Source organism: Sorex fumeus, unplaced genomic scaffold, assembly GCF_029834395.1.
Source record: "Sorex fumeus unplaced genomic scaffold, SorFum_2.1 ptg000086l, whole genome shotgun sequence".
NCBI classification, from domain to species: Eukaryota; Metazoa; Chordata; class Mammalia; order Eulipotyphla; family Soricidae; genus Sorex; species Sorex fumeus.
Genome location: NW_026606143.1, coordinates 40,721,054 through 40,742,589, shown reverse-complemented (window position 1 = coordinate 40,742,589; position 21,536 = coordinate 40,721,054). Strand labels below are relative to the sequence as shown.

General features: G+C 48.4%; 1 protein-coding gene across 1 annotated transcript in view; it reads right to left on the bottom strand.

Annotated features, from left to right (window-relative positions):
- The window catches only part of ARHGAP6 (Rho GTPase activating protein 6), a 529,979-nt gene extending 513,248 nt beyond the window's left edge, over nucleotides 1-16,731 (bottom strand). The window contains exon 1 of the mRNA XM_056131302.1: nucleotides 16,147-16,731. Coding sequence (XP_055987277.1) covers nucleotides 16,147-16,731 — 585 coding nt within the window. The remainder of the gene's footprint in view (nucleotides 1-16,146) is intronic.
- Between the last annotated feature and the right edge of the window lie 4,805 nt (nucleotides 16,732-21,536).

Sequence of the window (21,536 nt, the reverse complement as noted above, 5' to 3'; positions counted from 1 at the left end):
CCCGTTCAGCTCACTGTAGCTGGCTCTCTCTTTTTCGTGTGTTTTGAAAAACAACCCAGCAATGCTTAGTGGTTGAAGTTAGCAGCAATCCAAGCTGAGAAGTGACCTGCTGCTTCATGACTCCTGTATGTGGTATTCATGGACCTGTTTCCATGAGAACAAACAGGTATTTCCCTTCATCCCTGGGCCATTCACCAGGTAACTCAATCCTCTCTCCACTTTTCAAAAGACATTACTATTATTCCAGGCTCCGCCTTATCCTCTTGCATACCACAGTCCATTGCTAGGGTTCTTTTTTGACAAGTTCCAGTAACTCCTGAAATCCCTTCTAAGATTGGTGTTTTTTAAATTCTCTGCCTAGGGCCTGGAGCACAGCGGGTAGGGCATTTACCTTGTATGTGGACAAACTGAGTTTGATCCCCAACAGCACATATGGTCTCTACAAGCCCACCAGAAGTGATTCCTGAGCCAGGAGTAAGCCCTGATCACTGCCAGGTGTGGCCCAAGGACTAACTAAATAAATAATAAAGTCTCTGCCTATTCTGCAAAACAATCTTTTTAATAGCTTCTCTGTACTTGCTTCCAAAGCACAATAATCAGGATACACGGTATTTCCACGGTAACCAAGCTCAGAAAATCCCGGGCTGGCAGTTGACTGCTCTGATGAATCCACCACAAGCCATTCCTACCTCCCTCGCGGCCTTTCAAGGACAGTGTTTTTAAATTTCACTAGGTCTGAGCCTGTTCCATAACTCTGCTCTTCTCTATTGATGTTGTACTGAAATGATGGTGCAGCATGATATTGGTATATTTTAGTAGTCCCAAACATGGTTTCTTTTTAATTAATATAAAACTTCTCCAATCATAAAATTCACCCTTTTAAAGTGTACAATTCAGGAGCTAGAGTGATGGTACAAAGGGTAGTGCTCTTGCCTTGCATGCAGCCGATCCATGCATGATGATCCCTGACATGTCATACCATATGCTGAGCTCTCTAAGAGTGGATTCTTGAGGGGCTGGAGCGATAGCACAGCAGGTAGGATATTTGCCTTGCACACGGCAGACCCGGGTTCAAGTCCCAGCACCCCATATCATTCCCCGAGCACCTCCAGGAGTAATTCCTGAGTGCAGAGCCAGGAGTAACTCCTGTGCATTGCCAGGTGTGATCCAAAAAAGCAAAAAAAATTTAATTTTTGAGAGCAGAGCCAGGAGTAATCACTGAGTACTATAGGGTTTAGTGCTCCCCTCTCAAACAAAGCACTGTCCTCCCATTGTTCATCGATTTGCTCGAGCGGGTCAAGCGATGTCTCCATTGTGAGACTTGTTACTGATTTTGGCATATCGAATACATCACAGGTAGCTTGCCAGGCTTTGCTGTGTGGGCGGGATACTCTCCGTAGCTTGCCGGGATCTCCAAGAGGGAGGAAGGAATCGAATCCGGGTTGGCTGTGTGCAAGGCAAACGCCCTCAAACAAAATAAATAATAGATAAGATGTCACGTGTACAATTCAGTGACTTTTTAGTAAACTCACCAAATTATGCTACAACCAGCTCCAAAATATCTCCATCATCCCCAAAATATTCCCACTATTCCCATCCCTCCTTACTGCCAGCTTTCAGAAACCACTAGTCTACTTTCAATTTTTATGGAATGGCCTGTTCCGGATATTTCATAGAATAATATCATATAAAAGTGTTCTTTTGTGGTTCAGTTTTCATTAGCATCATGTTTCAAGCTCCACCCATGCTGTAGCATGTACAGATAATGCATTTATTTTTATCTCTAATTTTACACTGGACGGATGAGCCACCCGGTGTTCATTCCTTCATTAGTTGATGCTCATTTCCCTGTTTCTACTGTTGGGCTACTGTGGATGAGTCATGCTGGTATGAGCATTCAAGTACAAGTCTTTTGCATGAGGATATTTGTACTTCTCTTGAGCATTGCTAAAGGTGAAATTGCCAGATTTTACACTAGTTAATTTTCTGGAAAACTACCAAATTGTTTTCCAAACCTTCTCACCAAATGTGTGTTGCAGTTTTAATTCTCCATATCTTTACCAACACTTGTTAATTATCTTTCCTTTTGAAAATCTGTCTTTTGGAGGGGACAGAGAGATAGAACAGTCGATAATATGCTTACCTTCCATGCAGCCAACCTGGGTTCAATTCCCTGCACCCCCTGTGGTCACCCAAGCTGGTCGGGAGTGATTCGTGAGTGCAGAGCCAGGACTAAACCCTGTGCGCTGCGGCATGTGACCCAACAAACAAACAAACAAAAAAAAGAGTATGTTTTCTTCTTGTGGAGTTTAACCAGTATTTTGTATATCCTGGATATCAACCCCTTGTCAGATTGCATTCATCTGGGGGATATAAAGTAACAAAGTATGAAATTAATACCCAAGAATAGCTGAGATCAGCACCAGGAGGATTACTCCATAACTTAGAGGCCAGCCGGGTATCCTAGAGGAAAGGGCAGTTCAGATAGAGAAGAGAACACCAAATAAAGGATGTTTGGAGGATCCTCCCAGGAGGGGAGATGCATGTCGAAAGTAGACTATGGACTGAACATGTTTGCCACTCAATGCCTCTTTTGCAGACCACAACACCCAAAAGGAGAGAGAGAACACAGGGGATTGCCCTGCCACAGAGACAGGGGGGATGGGGGGATGGGGGTGGGGGGGATATTATCCATGGTGGTGGAAAATGGGCACTGGTGGAGGGATGGGTATCTGATCATTGTATAATTGAAACCAAAGCACAAAAAATTGTAAATCCACAACTTTAAAAAAAAATAAAATAAAGGGAAAAAAAGAGTATGTCTTTTTGATCTACAGACATCTTAGTGGATGACATGATACCTCATTATAGTTTTGATTTGCAGTTCCCTAATAACAAAAATTCAATTTGCTTCCAACTAGGAATACGACTTTTCCCATAAGTTTCATTCCAAGTGGGGCCTTTTTTGCCACACTGTACCATAATTATAATTATAGTCTTCTCTATCATAATTCATGTTGAACCAGACAGGATGCCTAAACTGTAGAAGATGTCAGGACACTCAATGCCACACAGTTCCTCAGCAAACACAGGATGGAAGCCTGGGAATCCAAGGATAGGCACACGCGTTCACATGCGAGGCTTGCTTGCACCAGGAACTGTGCCACAAGCAAAGCTTACTTACTTGGAGGTGGTGTCTGGTTGAGCCATCAAGTGGACACAGAGCCTTGATAAATGGGACAAGGTGATTGAAAGTAGATTGAGAAGATGAGAGAAAAGCTTCGACAAGGACCCTTTATATCAAACTGGAAAGCATATATCAGAAATTTCCAGACTCATGCTCCACCATCTTCCCAAGCCCATGTTCTATTCCAATGGGCTTTCTCTAGGCACTGTGGTTCTCCCTCACAACAAGCCAGGCTTGGCTGCAGTGCTGCATCCTTTTTTGTTTGACCCAAACTTCCTCATAGGTTCGTTTAACTTCCAAACTCCCAAGATCTCCTTCATTTGTACATCAGTTTCCTGCTGTGGCTGGAACAAATGACCACTGGTATCATGGCTTAAAACATTCGTGGTCATGCAGTTCCAGAGGCTGGCAAAAACAGGCTAGAAACAATGTCAGTAGACCCACTGCACTCTAGGTTCTAGGACTCAATCCACTTCCTTGACCTCTCCAGACTCTAGGCTGCCCCGTTCCTGGTTCATGGCTCCTTCCTTCATTTTCAAAGCCACCTGTGGAGCAGCTTCAAAATCTTTCTCTATTTTTCAAAATCTTTCTCTGATTTTCCTCGTCTTCCCTCTCTCTTCCCCTCCTCCCCCTCTACACTCCTATCCCTTCTTTTTCTCTCCACTCCCTCTACTGGTTCAACTCCTATTTCTTTCTCTAACAGGACTCTTAAGATTACACTGGCTTTCTCAGATAATATATAATGAGCTCTGCATCTCAAGAGATGGAACTTAGTCACATCTGATGAGTCCCTTTTGCCCCACAAGACAGATGCAGTTTCTGGGGACCAAGGTGCAGAGGCTTCTGTGGGTCGGTGCTCCTGAACTGAATTCGGTGTCTCATGTACTGAATTCTGCACACAGGTGAGGATTTACTTGAAAGTACCGCTTTCAAAGAGTGGCAAGCACCTTGAGGGGTCTGGTCTATTTTTTCCACACACATCTCCCTTGTCAAGTGTGCCACAAGTGTGACTTCCTGGCTAAAGGGTCAACTGGGCTGTGTTGAACCAACATTGGGCAAGATCAGGCAAAGATTCAACTGGACAAGTCTCGAAGGCGACTTGGATTTTATTCAGCAGCCGCTGAGTCCCAGCAAAGGCTTTGGCCCAGGGATACCCTGACTCCAGTGTTTTGAGAGGAGCAGTCGCTAAGTCGGATAAGCCAAGAAGGAGACCTTGCAGGCAGGGTGAATAGAAGTGACCTCTGACGAAGACCTGCACGGATCATCATGGCAGTAAGAAGGGATAGCTGGAGAGAGATGGCCGGATTTGGATGCATTCCACTCCCATCCTTTCTAGAATGGAACAAATGAGAAGTAAACACGCATGATTTGAAAAGAAGGGAGGGAAAAGAAGGGAGCAAGGAAGGAGGGGAACAGAGAAATGAAAGGCAAATGGCCTGCTCAAATGAAGTGGGTGGAAGAAGAGTAGCATTAGGCAGCGCAAAGATAGGAGAACTGCTCAGAGGAGAGGGGGCTATTGTCTCTGTTTCTTTTTTTTTAATCTGCATATATTTATTTTATATAGCACACATACAATGATTGTTATAACAAGTTAATAAAAAATTTATTTTAAAGTTTACCCTTTTGTAATGTCCATGAACACCTGATATATCGACTTCCTGAATATACTGACGGAGAAAGAAATCAATAGAAGTATGTAAATATAGACGTAGAAATAAGATCAAAACGTAGGACGTACTGCTAGGTAAAAATTCATGTAACAAAAAAGTGTATAAGCTCCGTTACTTTAGGTAAGAAAGAAGAAATATTAAGATTAAAAAGTAGGGGCTGGAGCAATAGCACAGCGGGTAGGGCGTTTGCCTTGCACGCGGCCGACCTGAGTTCGATTCCCAGCATCCCATATGGTCCCCTGAGCACTGCCAGGAGTAATTCCTGAGTGCAGAGCCAGGAATTACCCCTGTGCATTGCCGGGTGTGACCCAAAAAGCAAAAAAAAAAAAAAAGATTAAAAAGTAAATAAAGCAAAACCAAAAACTGAATACAGTCAGGAAAAATAGACCTAAGTTTATATTAAATCAACAGAATGACCCAGAAAAATTAATTTTGGGACACATTACTTCTGGTAGCCACCTAAATGAGAGATATTCCAAATATTCTTTAAAATACAAAGCAATCGGCTCTCTCCACCCTCGGAGAAGCCCGCGTTCCCTCTGGACGCGTTACTCTCTCTCTCTCTTACTCTCCATTCCCCCGCTTATCTGCTTATCCCTTTCTCTCCCTCTCCAAAAGCCTCCAAATAAAACCTGTTACTTCACTGCTCGTCTACTCCTGAAATTCTTTTCTGCGAGCGAGACCACGACAGAGCAGTGAAGGACCCCAAGGAGATTCCAGGACATTCCAAGTCAGATGATTCTCGAACCCCCTTTCAATCCGGTTGACTCCAGCGACCAAGCCCCAAGGAGATTCCAGAACATTCCGAGTCAGAAGGATCTATAAGAACCAGCTCGAGAGCCCACTTGGCGCTCTCTCCACCCTCGGAGAAGCCCGCGTTCCCTCTGGACGCATTACTCTCTCTCTCTCTCTTACTCTCCATTCCCCCACTTATCTGCTTATCCTTTTCTCTCCCTCTCCAAAAGCCTCCAAATAAAACCTGTTACTTCACAAAAAAAAATACAAAGCAATCTAAGTTCTACTTAGTGCAATGACTGCCATTACTGTTAGATCTATTATCATTCCCAAAATATTTTATGTTTATTGTAGGATACAAAATGTATAGGTATACAGAAATCTAGAAAGTATACTTTAAGCTTGTCAGAAACCAAGTTTTTCATTGTGAGAGAAGGGAAGTCAAGCAAATTGAGGCAAAATGTTGTGGTGGAATAACAGACTTCCAGGTGTATACAGACTAATCCCTGAACCTGGGAATATGTAACCTTTTCAGGCACAATGGACTTTGTAAAATGATTGTGATTATAGAATTTAGAATGAAGACATTCTGCACTATTTGAGTGGACTCAATTTAATCTCATGGGCCCAGAAAAGATGAGTAACTTTTAAGGCTGTAGTTAGAGAGGTAAAGGTAAAGGTAAAGGCCCTCCCATTGATCGTCGATTTGCTCGAGCGGGCCCAGTAACGTCTCCATTGGAGACTTTGTTGTTACTGTGTCTGGCATATCGAATACTCTCGGTAGCTTGCCGGGCTCTCCGAGAGGGGCGGAGGAATCGAACTCGGGTCGGCCATATTGGCCGCTTGTAAGGCGAACGCCCTACCGCTGTGCTATCGCTCCTGGGAAAATTGATAGCAGAACTACAATGCCCTGCACCAGGGGAGCAGGGGGCACTTTGGGAGGAGGTGTGTCGCCGGAAGTCAGAACTAAGTGTTGGGAGTACAAACTTAGATCACAGCTAGATTGCAAGTGTCCTGAGAAGGGGAAGAGAAAGTTGCTTCAAGCAGAGATCACCACAAAGAAGTATTATGTCACGGCCCCTTCACAAGAAGAACTGCGAGCATCAAGTGAGAGTAGAAAGGGACACAGAGACTGGGAAGAACAAAACCACTGGTTCAGTCCAATGGGGTCCAGCCCAAAGACATCAGGATTTAAGAGTGTAAGGGAGCTCAGATAGAGATAGGAGCACCAAGTGAAGGGTATTGGGAGGATCCTCCCAGGATGGGAGAAGCATCCTGAAAGTAGGCTATGGACCAAGCATGATTGCCACTCAATGCCTCTTTTGCAAACTACAACACCCAATAAGAGAGAGAGAACAAAAGGGAATACCCTGCCACAGAGGCAGGGTGGGATGGGGGGATGGGGGGTGGGAGGAATACTGGGATCATTGGTGGTGAGAAATGGGCACTGGTGGAGGGATGGGTATTTGATCATTGTATAATTGAAACCCAAGCACAAAATTTGTAAGTCTACAACTGTACCTCATGGAGTCTCAATAATAAAAAAATAAATAAATAAAATTTAAAAAATTAAAAATGAAAGTGTTGTTTTTGGGGAGAGAGAAATAGTAGAGTAGGTGGACCCAGGTTTGACCCCGGCATCCCATGTTGTCCCCTCAGCACCACCAGGAGTAATCCCTGAGTGCAGAGTCAGGAGTAACCTCTGAGCACCTCTGGGTAGGCTTCCTCTCCCCGCAAAGAGCACTATTTCCAAAAGGGATCAAATTGAAAAGAGGTGGCCAAGATTTTTCCCGAAGTTTGGCAGTTGATCCTAAGAGTTGAAAAGGATTTCCGTTTGTGGCTTACTTTTGAGGTTGACCTTTCCAGCCCTTCCCTGCAACTTCAAATAAGGAGCCTGGAGCTAGATGATCCTCTGGATCTTACCCACCTTTCCATACCAAAATTCAGGGGGTGCTCGGGTCAAGGCAGGAGGGAAGGAGGGAAGAGCTTGTCTTCACACCATTCTGTGCTAGAGTGGCGTGCAGAGAAATCACCTTGGAGGGCAGGAGAGAGAGGACAGGGTTGTAGGCACTTAACTGGCAGCAGCCAACTTCCATTTCAATCCCAAGCACCACGTGGTCCCCTAAGTATCACAGGAAGTGACGTCCCCCCAGGCCCAGCTCTCCCTAAAAATGACACCAAAAAAATTCTAGCAAGGAGATAGTGCAAAGACAGCATCTGAAGATTGAATGACAATATTCCTAGTGTATAAATTTGTAGCGCCTTGTGCTGATTTCAGATTTAATTCCTTCTAAAATGTGCTATAGCAATTTCTGGCTTGAAACTAACTTGGCTCTAATTAGTTCCTCTTGGGTGATAAGGGTAAGCCTCTATTTCTTCACATTAGTCTTCTCTGTTCACATTGAAACTTTAAATTAAAATTTCTCTCATTCTAAATTTAAAATTCGCTTTTTCTCCACACACGCATATATAGGCACCCCACATTGATCGCTACTTTCGATATCTTTCAAAAAATGACTGGAGAGATGGCTCAAAGGGCTGGAGCACCTCATTTACATGTGGAGGGCCTTGGGTTCCATCCCCGGCACCAATTAGTTCCCCAAATATTACAGGGAGATCTTGCTCTGATTTTCATTAATTTAGGAAAAAAAGACAAACCTTGTAACCCCCAAATTCAAAGCTCTGGTTGACATATAACTAAGGAAAGAAGTAATGAAGAATAAAGCCACAGCATGAGAGAAAATGGTACTAGAAAGCAAAACCTAGACAATTAAGTTTCCTGTAGACAGTGGCCGAGCTGGGTTCGATTCCTCCGCCCCTCTCGGAGAGCCTGGCAAGCTACTGAGAGTATCTCGCCCGCATGGCAGAGCCTGGCAAGCTCCCCGTGACGTATTCGATATGCCAAACACAGTAACAACAAGTCTCAAAAAAATGGAGACATTACTGGGCCCGCTCGAGCAAATCGATGAGCAATAGGAAGACAGTGACAGTGACAGTAGACAGTGGCATGTGATACAAGGTTTCTCAGCCTCAGCGCTCTTGTACTTGGAGCAAGATTATTGCCATATGGCATCAGCTGGTGCCCTATATGATGGACAGTAATACCCCTGACCTCTACCTCCTCCCACTTGCCTCTACCAACTACCCCCCTCTACCAATGGCACCCCCATTCCAACTGTGGCCATCAAAAATGTCCATCAAAGGCCAGAGAGATAATACAACAGGTAGGGAGCTTGCCTTGCACATAACTGACCTGGGTTCTATATGGTTCTATGAGCACTGCCATGAGTGATTCCCTGAGCATAGAGCCAGGAGTAAGCTCTGAAGACCACTGGGTGTGGCCCAATGCTGACCAGATGTGCCAGGGACCAACTTAGTGCTGGTCTAGAAGCACAAGTCTAAGGGTTGCACCCTCTCAAACTCTGGAACCCAGAGGCCCATTTGGATATGTCAAAGATGAGTAGTTCTGCTTTCAAGAAAACCATTTTCTAAAATGAAAAAAATGAGAAATGCAGAAACCTTTTGTTCTGAGCAAACTCTCAGTTGTTTGTAAGACTTTCAGCAGGACTTTTCCAGGTTCGCCCTATGTAGTTACCCTCAAGCTGCTTCACCCTTCTCCTGCCTGTCCCTCAAACACCAGAAGGATCACACGAAGCATGGATCTTCACTTTTACAGCCACCCACTACCCCCGTTCTCTACCTCAGGGCTTCCCAGCCTGGATATTGAGGTTGGATAATGCTCTACACAGTAGTCTTTCCAGAGAAGCAACACCACGTGCTTCTAGCACCCCACTAAATGCCAACAGCAAGCCTGTGATAGGAAGAATATCCCACAGAGGTATCCACAGTCTAATCTCTGGAACCTGTGAGCACGTTAGGTTTCAAGAGGAGGATGGGGGTTAAGGTTGCAGGTGGAAGGAAGACTGCTAATTGACTGCCAAGCAAAAGAGGGACCATAGTCTGGGTTACACACGTGCATCTAATCTAATCACAAGCACCCTTATGAGAATCTGAGGGAGAAATGTCTGCAGAGAAAGGGTCAGTGAAATGCAAACTCTCTGGACTGTGGACCGAATAATTGCCACTCAATGCCTCTACTGCAAACCACAGCACCCAAAAGGAGAGAGAGAACAAAAGGGAATGCCCTGCCACAGAGGCAGGGTGGGATAGGGGGGATGGGGGGGTTGGAGGGATACTGGGACCCGTGGTCGTGGAAAATGGGCACTGGTGGAGGAATGGGTATTTGATCACTGTATAACTGAAACCCAAGCACAAAAATTTGTAAGTCTACAACTGTACCTCATGGTGTTTCACTAATAAAAATTTTTTTAAAATGCAAACTCTCCATAAGGCTGCAAGAATAGAGAAAAGTGACTGCTGGAAAGGGTCTAGAATCTTCCAGAAGAACATAATCTTACCAACCCCTTGACTTTAGCCCACTGAGACCCACTGCAGAACCGGAAGCCTCTAGAATAAAATATTAAATTTGGCTTCCCCCAAAACAACTAAGTTTGTGGCAATTTGTTACAGCAGTGACAGACACTAATACCTCAGCAGCTCGGGTCATGAAAACCAAAGCTGTCTTCAGACATTGTCAAATGTCTCCATGGGGACAAAGTCACCTCCAGGCGGAGATGCTCTGCAAAATGGAACGTCCATATTCCTGAGCCATGCACACAGCTCGGTTCTTCGCATTGAAGAACATGCCTGTTGGACAGAAGCATCCAATCATGGCCAGACTCAGAAAAGCTGCAGGAACACCAGACTTCTAACTTCCTAAGCCCCTCTCCACGGAGTTGATGCCAAGAGATGCCTTGAAGAACAGCCCATGGAATTTGGCCCTCCTGTTATTTGGCGGTGGGGGGGGGAGAGGAGAAGGGGGGTCTTAGGTCACACCTAGGAATGTTCAAAGTTTATTCCAGCTCTGTACTTAGGGGTCAGTCCTGGTAGTGCTCAGGGAACCATATGTGGTTCTAAAGACCAAAATAGGGTCAACTGCAGGCAAGACAAGCACCTACGCCCTGTAAGACTTCTCCAGCCCCAGTCCACAGCCCCAGTCCTCCGGTCATTTTTATCCACGCTCAGGATTATTTAAATGTGCTGGAGTGATAGTACAGCGGGTAAGTTGCTTTGCTTCTATGTGCCTGATCTGGGTTTGATCCCCAGCAATCCATATAATGTTCCTGACTGCAGAGGCAGGAGTAACCCCGGAGCATCACCAGGTGTGACCCCAAAGGCCAAAAAAAAATCAGATTCCAGGTCAAAGAATTTCAAAGTGCTGGCTAAAACACATGCTCTGCATGCGAGCAAGCCAGGTTTGAGCCCCAGCACTCAGCACTACATATAGAACCCAGGTCCTCCACACTTGCTCTAACATGCAAGGTAAGTGCTCTACCTGCTGTGCTGTTTCTCTGGCTTGTCAGCTGTGGCCATTTTGGCTCCCAGGCCCCATAGGATACCTAGCAGCATCTGTAGATACATTTTCCTTGGCATACTAGGAGACAGGAACATCTGGCATGTCATCAGCTGAAGGCCAGGGAGACTGCCAAACATGCAAAACACAGAAGAGCTCCCACGGCACAGAGACTTTCAGTCACAACTCCCAGTATGTGGGAGTGGTCCTGAGCTTGAGCACACAGGTCAAGAAGCAAGTCTCCTCTCAGGCTGGAGCGATAGCACAGCCGGTACGGTGTTTGACTTGCACGTGGCTGACCCAGGTTCGATTCCCAGCATCCCATATGGTCCCCCAAGCACAGCCAGGAGTGATTCTTCAGTGCATGGGCCAACTCCTGAGCATGGCTGGGTGTGACCCAAAAAGAAAAAAAAAGAAGCAACTCTCCCCTCTAGAGCCTTGGAGTGACCAGAGTGACCAGCAAGGTGTTCCTTTGCTAGACTTTCTGCACCATTAGTAAAGATTCACTTCTGGGACAAAGGACACAGTTCACTTGCAAGTGAGGACATGCTACGTTCCAAAGGATGAATTTCCTTGTTTTTTGAAAGGTTCCAGAGCCTTAAACCAATGAAAGGTAATCCAGGCCATTCAACTCCAGACCCAAAATTATGGTAAGATACCTGGACCAACTAAATGAAACTGCCTCAGACTTTCATGCCAAAATTCCACCCAATCACTCCATGTTGACCTCCCGAATAAAGGGATTACACACACACACACACACACACACGTATATTTTAGGAGAAATTTGGATCTTTTACTCAATCATACTGTCCTCAATTTTACCCACTGCAGAGAAGTAGAGGACATGGAGGATGAGTGTCTTGAGCCTATCCAAACACTGCCGAGCACAATTTGCAGCTATGCAGTATTGCCCTAGTCCACATACTTTTCCAATGGTTGTGAGATTTTCATGAATATGAAAATCATTTCTGGGGCTGGAGCGATAGCTTTGCGGTAGGGCGTTTGCCTTGCACGCAGTCGACCCAGGTTCGATTCCCAGCATCCCATATGACCCCCTGAGCACCGCCAGGTATAATTCCTGAATTGAGTGCAGAGCCAGGAGTAACCCCTGTGCATTGCCGGATGTGACCCAAAAAGCAAAAAAAAAAATCATTTCTGAGGGTCAGAGAGATAGCACAGAGGGCAAGGGGCTTGTCTTTCACATGACTGACCTGGGTTTGACTGATTTCTAGCACACCCCATATGGTGCCCCCAAGCCCACCAGGAATGATCCCTGAGTGCAGAGCAAGGAGTAGGCCCTGCGCACTGCTGGGTGTGGCTCAAAAGCCAAAAAGAAGGAAGGAAGGAAGGAAGGAAGGAAGGAAGGAAGGAAGGAAGGAAGGGAGGAAGAAAAGAAAGGAAGGAAGGACAAAATAAAGAAAATGTATAGAGAAGGAAAGGAGGAAGGGAAAAAGTAGGAAGAAAAGAGGTAAAGTATGAAAGAAAGGAAGAAAAAGAGGAAGAAAAAGCAAGCAATGAAGAGAGAAAAGGGAAAAGACAGACAGACAGGCAGAAAGAAAGAAAGAAAGAAAGAAAGAAAGAAAGAAAGAAAGAAAGAAAGAGGGCCGGAGCAATAGCACAGCGGGTAGGGCCTTTGCCTTGCATGCATCCGACCTGGGTTCGATCCCCGGCATCCCATATGGTCCCTCAAGCACTGCCAGGAGTAATTCCTGAGTGCAGAGCCAGGAATAACCCCTGAGCATCACTGGGTATGACCGAAAAAAGAAAGAAAGAAAGAAAGAAAGAAAGAAAGAAAGAAAGAAGAAAGAAAGAAAGAAAGAAAGAAAGAAAGAAAGAAAGAAAGAAAGAAGAAAGAAAGATCATCTTACCAGTTGTGATCATCAGTAGCAGAATGGCTTTTGTTGTAAGAGCAATGAGCTGCATGGTTATACTATTATCCAGGTATGTATGGTTGCTAAGAAGTTCAGGAACATTTTCCCCCACAGAGACTACCCCAAACAATACTAGGAGGGCTCTGGGGGCTCACAGTCCCAGCAATGCTTGGTCTGGTAGTGCAGGCCTGACTGTTGAGTGACCATTAGAGCTACACCCAGGGGTGCTCACAGAGTCAGGAGGTGCCAGGACTCGCTCAAACTCAATTTCAAATGTCATGCTCTATCACTTTGATCTCCCTGGTTGAGTCAGGAATATTCTTTTTTGTGCCTTTGGGGCCACATCTAGCAGTGCTCAGTGATCACTCATAGTGGTGCTGAGGGGATCCTATTCAGCGCCAGGGATAGAACCCGGTAGACCACATGTAAAGTAAGTACCCTACCTGCTGTACTGTCTCTATAGCCCCAAGAAGGAGCATTCTTTAATGATACGATTGGCTATCTAATCCACAAATATGATTGATCTGTACATTTGTCTTAATATCCTCTAGATTAATCTGATAACAAGTGCTTCTAGGACCAGAGCGATAGCACAGTGGGGAGGGTGTTTGCCTTGCACATGGCCAACCCAAGTTCATCTCCGGCATCCCATAGGGTCCCCTGAGCACTGCCAGGAGTATTCCTGAGTGCAGAACCAGGAATAACCGCATCGCAGGTGTGATGCAAAAAAGTAAAAAGAAACAAACAAACAACAACAACAACAACAACAACAACAAACATGTGCTTCTGATACGGAGAGAGGATCCAGCCCCTACTGAAGACCAGTTTCTAAAGAGAAATTCAGTGTTAGGTTTGTAAACCTTTTTCTGATGCACTCCCTGTTTTGGCAAAGGCCCTTGCTCTCTGGTTTATTTCTTCCATGGACAGAGTCAGTAATCTTTGTTAGATTTTATAATCTACACACTCCACTCAAGAGCGCAGGTGACTTTGACAGTGTAAATCATTTTAGTAACATGTGATGCACATATTTCTGGCTAAAACCTGCTGATTTTTCTAAGGTGCTCTGTCAAAAACTGAAATCTCAGCAATGTCATGTTAGCGAGTTAGGTATATATCGCGAACACTATTTTCAAACTGCCCTTGTTTGTTTTGTTGAATTCATCACTTCTAAAGCCCCAGAAATTACAAGTGGGTTTTATTTCTGTGATTCTAACTTTAAATTTTTTAATTTAAAAAAATTTTTAGGGGGCTGGAGCAATAACACAGCAGGTAGGGCGTTTGCCTTGCACGCAGCCGACCTGGGTTCAATTCCCAGCATCCCATATGGTCCCCTGAGCACCGCCAGGGGTAATTCCTGAGCACAGAGCCATAAGTAACCCCTGTGCATCACCGGGTGTGACCCAAAAAGCAAAAATAATTTTTTAATTTAAAATTTTAATTATAATTTAAAATTTTAATTAAAATTAAAATTTAATTTAAAATAACTTTAAAATTTTTCATTCCGTGGGGCCAGAGTGATAGTACAGTGGTGAAGGTGTTTGCCTTGCATGCAGCTGACCCAGGTTTGATCCCCCGCATCCCATATTGTCCTCTAAACCTGCCAAAAGTAATCCCTGAGCACAGAGCCTGGAATAAGCCCTGAGCACTGAAACGCGAGCATGACCCAAAATCCAAAAAAAATTTTCATTATGACCTTGTAGAAGCAGATATAAAAGAAATTAAATTTAAAATAAATTAAAAGATGGGGCTGGAGAGATAGCACAGCGGGTAGGGCGTTTGCCTTGCACGCAGCCGACCAGGGTTCAATTCCCAGTGTCCCATATGGTCCCCTGAGCACTGTCAGGAGTAACTCCTGAGTGCAGAGCCAGGAGTAGCCCCTGTGCATCGCCGGGTGTGACCCAAAAAGCAAAAAAAAAAAATAAAGTAAAATAAATTAAAAGGAAAAGGTTTTGTTTAAAAAAAAAACGGTAGTTTAAAGAGATGGGAACTGGCCGTTTTTTTCTTTTTTCCCCCTCTTTTCTTTTCTTTTTTTTTTTTTTTGCGGGGGAGGTTGGGTTTTGGGCCACACCTGGGAGTGCTCATGGCTTATTCCTGGCTCAGGAAGCAGGGATTATTAATCCCGGTGGACTCTGGAGTGTCAGGGATCAAACCCAGGTTGGCTGCATGCACCCTAATCCACTGTACTATTTTTCCAGTGCCAGCAAATGTTTATTTATTTATCTATTTTGGGGCTTGGGGTCACATATGGAGGTGCTCAGGGCTTACACGTGATTCTGCAAAGAGGCGTTACTCAGGGCTTACTCTTGGTGGCACTCAGGGGACCATACAGGATGTCAGGATTGAACACAAGTTGGTTGTGTGCAAAGCAAGTGCACTACACGCTGTGCTAGCGCTCCGGCTCACCAACTACAGCCTTCTAGTGACACTGTCTTCCTCCGCTCCTCCCCAGAGCATCAACCTGTGAGAGGTGCCAGCAGCTCCCGGTAAACCCTCTTTACGCCTCATCCCAGAGTCACATACATTCCACTAGTAGTTGTCCTTAGGGGAACAAGGGCATGTTTCGTACACTAAGCAGAGTGCCCTGCTCCTAGATTACACTAATATTCAGTATCGAAAATTCCTAAAATTAGACCTTTACTGATGGATCAAAAGAAGTCTAGTAATCATCCTCCCTGCTACTCCAATACACAGACCTACCTACCTACACACACGTGCACACAGCCACACCTCCAAAAGTCTCGCAGTTTTCTGAAGAAGCACCAGATTGCAGGTGCATTCCAGGACTTGTTCTCCCCTTGGGCCTGAGCAAGTTACAGATAGCGCGCTTGCCTTGCACGTGGTCAACCCGGGTTTGACTGTCAGCACCCCATGTGGGTTCTCCAAGCCCCGACAGGAGTGATCCCCCAGCCCAGAACCAGGAGTCAGCCCTGAGCACCGAGAGGTGTGACTTATTTTATCAAATGACTGCCAACAGCTCTGAACTAGATCTCTGGAGGTGCCCGGGACATGAACCCCAGAGTAGGGGCGAGGCGGCCTTTGAATGACTCCCAGCACAAGCCACACGTCACCCAGAACCTCATCTCTTGCTCAAGTTCCCACCGCTGATCCCACACGGACCCCAGAATTCCTTCAAGACCCACGCAGGGGACCCCATTCCAGGCACCCTTCGAGCAGTGATAGACCTAGCTCTGTAACGGATGCGACAACAGACGCAGCGACAGCCAGGGTCCAGCGGGGTCCTTGAGGACACGCCGCACTGGTCCCTACCTCGGATTTCCACACGACATAGGAGTGGCTGCGGTTGCAGGGCGCGCTCTGGAACTTCCTCTGCTGGAGCCACCTCCGGGGTGAAGCGAAGATGCCGTTGGAGGCCCCGCTGGCGGAGCCGACGATGGCGCTGCGGCCGCCGCCCGGCCCGGCCAGGACCGAAGGCAGGTCCCACGCCAGGCTCCTCTTGGGGCCACCGCGACCCAAGGGCACGTCATAGTCAAAGAAGAAGCTGCCCGACGGCGACTTCTCCTGCGGGGTGCTGGGTGTGGACAAGGACGAGCAGAGGGGTCTGGGGGCCGGGGGTCGCGCCGACCGGGGGGCTGGGCCCCGGGGGCTGAGAGTGGGGCGTGAGCCCGGTCCCTCGGCCGCGGGCAGCGGGGAGCAGAGGCGGCCGCCCGGGGGTCCCCTCGAGCCGCCCTCGGACCCGGCGTCGCCGCCGCTGCTGCCGCCGCCGATCAGGGCCGGGTCCAAGCTGCGGGTCTGGCGCAGCTTTCTCTTGGAGCAGCCCTTGGCCGACGCGGCGTTGCCCGGGGCCGGCGAGGAGCAGGAGAAGACGCTGTGCAGGAGGCTCTGCGCGGACATGTCGGCGGGGGGCCACCCTTGTCCCCCGCGCCCGGGACACTGGCGGGTGCAACCCGGGCAGGAAGGGGGGCTCGCCGACGGCGGGGAGCAGACGGGCCGGCTCACACGCCCCCGACGCGCTCCCCGGGGCGCCCCGGCGGCGGGCGCGGACACAGGAGATCCATCAGCAGCCTTCGAGGAAACGGGGTCGGGACAGAGCTGGGGGTCCCCGCGCCCAAGTCACCAAAGGCGGCGAGAAGAGGGGGCAGCCCGGCCCGCAGCGCCACTCCCCCTGCAAGCGTCCGGCCAGCTCGTCCTGGCGCCCCGCGGACCGTCCGGCCGGCCGGGCAGGAGGCCTCCTGGGTGTGCGCCCAGGTCGCGTCCGTCGCGCTCCCGGCGCGGTGGCAGTCCCTGTCCCCGGGCCTGGGGGGTGCCGGCTGGCCAAGCTGCGCTCCCGGGGCGCTCCGGGGGCGCCCCGATCTCCGCGGGGTAGCCGCGCCCCCACCCCGGTCCTCCGAGCGACCCGGCGCGCGGGCGTCCGCCAAAGTCCGCGGGGGTCCCGCGAGGTGCCAAGTCCGGCCACCAAGTGGGCACGGTGAGCGCGCGGCGCCCGGGGCCTTCCGAGGGCTGGAGCGAACGCCCGGCGGTAGCGTGGGAGCGAGACGGGGGCCGCCGCCCCACCCCTCCCGGCGCGGGGTGGAGGGGTGCGGGGATCAGGGAGGGGGAGGCTCGCTCTTCGCAGCCCGGCCCCGGCCCCGCACGCTCAGGCTGCGGGCGGCGAGAAGGAGGCGGCGGCGGCGACGACGGGTGGGCAGGAGCGAAGCCCCGGCCGGCGCTGGGGCGGAGCCAGCCGCGAGCGCAGCGCAGCGCGGGGAGTTTTTCCAGGCGCCAAAGCCGAGAGACGCGGGCAGATAGAGCGCGGCTCGGCCCTGATAGGGGGGTCTCCGGGGGGGGGGGCAGAACCGCGACGAAGCAAGCACAGACCCCTCTCCACCCCCTACCCCATCCCCTCCCCTCCAGCCCGCCTCGCCTCCCCCAGATGCACCGGGGCCCGCCAGCAGTTCCAACTCACGTTTCTGGAAGGGCAGGGCGGGTGTCGGGTTGCACTCCACCCACTGGTGTCAGGAGGGCAGCCTGGACGGGCCTGAAGTGGGAGCGAAATCGGTCGGCGACCCTCGGCTCCCGCAGTTTTTGTTCGGGGGGCCGGGAGGATGCAAATGCAGGGACAGCCAGTGAAGACCCGAGGCTTAACGACCGGCCATCCTCGGTGGGGTGGTGGGGGTGGGGGATGGGGTGGGCGCGGTTGGGGTCTTCCCGTCTGGGGGTCGTGTGTAAACGGATTCGAGGGGGAGGGGGCAGCGCGGCCGGGCGGTGGGCAGGCGCCCGTCAGGCCAGGAGCGTTGGCGATTGGCGCCCACAAAGTGATGAGCCCCGGGTCGGCTCTTAGACGCCTCTGGGCGCGGGAGCTGCGGCCGCATTCCTGGGCGGCTGGAAACCGCGGGGCGAAGAGCCCCTGCTGCGAGCCCGACCCCGACACTCGCCCCTGCCCGCCCAAGTCTGTACAGTGTCGGGCCGGGGTCGCCCGCCGCGGGGAGGGGCTTTTGCACTTTCCTTTTCCGTTTTTTCCACGCGTCAAACAACTCTCTCCCTGGGGGAACGGAGAGAAAGTTGCAACGGCCCGCGCTCCTCTCCACAGAGCAAAGAATGTCAGACAAATGTCGAGATAACTTTTCTTTATCATTCTTTTCAAAGCCGGAATTTTTTTTCCCATCCTGCAGAGAGGCTGGAGAGCTAGGGCGGCGAGCAGGGAGTTTGCCTTGCACGCGGTCGACCCGGGTTCAATACACTGCATCCCCAGAGGTTCCCCGGCCACCGCCAAGAGTGATCCCTAAGTGTAGAGTCAAGAGTAAATCCTGAGCATGGCAGGGCTCTCCTCTCGCCACCCCCCCTCCCAAACAAAAACCCAACTTGCTTGCTTTTTTTTTTCTTTTTGGGGTCACACCCGGCGATGCACAGGGGTTATTCCTGGCTCATGCACTCAGGAATTACTCCTGGAGGTGCTCGGGGGACCATATGGGATGCTGGGAATCGAACCCGGGTCGGCTGCGTGCAAGATAAACACCCTCCCCGCTGTGCTATCGCTCCAGCCCCCACAACTTGCTTTTTGAACTTGTAAACACCGGTGCTGGGCACACACATTTGCTCCATGTGTCAGAATTTTCCAACTTTGGTCTACCAAGCCTTTCGTCTTTCAGGAGAAAGATTCATTTCCTTCCACTTGAAAATAGGCTCTGGTGGAACTAGACCCATAGCACAGCGGGTAGGGCGTTTGCCTTGCATGCAGGGAAACCCGGGTTCGATTCCCAGCATCCCATATGGTCCCCAGCGCACCACCAGGAGTAATTCCTGAGTGCAGAGCCAGGAGTAACACCTGTGCATTGCCGAGTGTGACCCAAAAAGCCAAAAAAAAAAGGGAAAGAAAGAAAGAAAGAAAGAAAGAAAGAAAGAAAGAAAGAAAGAAAGAAAATAGGCTCTGAGCTGGTGATGTGACTTAGGGGGAAAGCACACATCCTGCCTGTGTGAGATCCTGGCTTGGATACTCCATACCCCCCATCGGTGGGGGGGGGGGGGGACACCATGGAAAAGAAAACCCACAGAAATTCTCTGTTCTTAGAAATTCCACTGTCCCAGAGACATGTCATGGGGAAAATAACAGAAGAATAATCAATAATCAATATCTCCACAAAGGACTTTGTCTGTGGATCTCTCTAATGTCCACTGTTTCAGTCAATGCAGCAAACCACACCCAGTGAACTTCAGGTAACATTCTGAGCCATAGGTTGCTGAAAATAAAACGGTACCAGGGCTGGAGCAATAGCACAGCAGGTAGGGCGTTTGCCTTGCACACAGCCAACCCAGGTTCGATTCCCAGCATCCCATACAGTCCCCCAAGCACCAGCAGGAGTGATTCCTGAGTGCAGAGCCAAGAGTAACCCCTGAGCATGGGTTGGGTGTGACCAAAAAAGCTAAATAAAGAAATAAATCGGTACCCATTTCCAGCATCCGTACCATTGTCCATCCTCTATAAACCTGAGATTTTCAGTGGATAACAATTAGGTGTGTTGTGGTGAGACAAGGCCGTTAAAATCACTCACTTCCTTGCCTGAGTACACTGGCCAAAACACATTGGGGGAAGGGGGTGAGGTTAGATTTCTTCCCTCCCCAAACAAGTCAAATTAGAAGTAAAAGAAATCAAGTCTTCTCGCTGGTCCTTTCCTCCATTCACTATATCTTGAAATTTGTCACTAGTAACGAAAACACAACATCGCTACCACCCAGATACCATTGCATGGAATTGGTTATGCCTCATTGGATTTTGGCATTTGGAGTAGATGGTTAACGAAGTCACCCTTCAGAGGACCATGTAGCACTCAAGGTGGTTGAGCAGAGTAATTCAGGATTCCTATAAGTTGTTTCCCTAAGCCTGTAGGATGACTGTGGGGTTGAAAGTGCAAGCCAGCCATGATTGTGTAGGGCTAATAAGAATGCCCTCCAGTCACGAAGTCCTACATTCTTGGTCATGGATGCTGGAGAGCCAATAGGCAGGGACTCTTCTACAGCCAGTGGGGACCTGAGGCAGACACTTCCAGTTAATTCATCATCTTGTTTGCAACAGGTCCTGACCCTCCATTAGCCTGGCACTTGCCTCGCCTCGCCATTGGAAACAATGAATAAACTGTTTTTAAATATTCATAAAATTAAACTTAGGCTCTTATTTAAACACCCAAATGTAAGCATGTATGCTTTTAAAATACAGAGGAGATGTGACTCTTCTGGAAAGGAAGATATGGTAAGAAAATTATTTGGATTTTTCGATGATCTTTTTAAAATGATTTTGATTTCCAACCCTTGACTGCCATTAAATTTATTTGGCAGTTATTGTGGCTGAAGGTGTATTCACTCATTCATTCACTCATTCATGGTTATGGCCACTGCATAATCCCTCAGCTACAATAAACCCAGTTCACATTGGCCTTTCTGAATGACCAGTATTTTATGCCAAACTTGTAGAAGGAAGATCTGGGTTTCATTTACCAGTTTTTAAAGAGGATGGGTTTTTTTTTAATCTCAGAATCCTTCTTACAATTCATCAGCCTGTTCTGAAGCAATAGAACTGGTAGTGTAGGGGCTGGAGCAATAGCACAGCAGATAGGGCGTTTGCCTTGCACGCGGCCAACCCGGGTTTGATTCCCAGCATCCCATATGGTCCCCTGAGCACTGCCAGGGGTAATTCCTGAGCACAGAGCCAGGAGTAACCCCTGTGCATTGCCTGGTGTGACCCCAAAAGCAAAAAAAAAAGATCTGGTAGTGTAGAAGTGAATGCTTTTGAATGCATATGCTTTAAAACCAGGTTTCTAAGATTTCACCATTAGGCTGTTCGCTACCGAAAAGTTCTGCTCATATTTGTTTATTGGGTACTCCCCTCTCAGAACCCAAGTTAATCAAGCCTCGGGAAAATCTTTAAAGGACAGAACAGTCTGTTCACTACTTATTCTCTATTATAATTATCCTAGAAATTCCGGATAGAAAGCATATCTATTCCATCTGGTCATGGAATAAGAATATTCTAATGAAAGTTCTAGAGTCCTAAGTCTAACATCAAGGTATCCGCTTATCAAGGATCCTAGAAAACACATCAGCTTTCCTTCTATTCCCTGGGGATACTGTCGACCAGACACATACCTCTGACACATATCAAAGGATATATTCTGTTTAACCTAAATTTCCCTTTCCTTAACTTTATCCCCTGAAACCTTTTATATCTC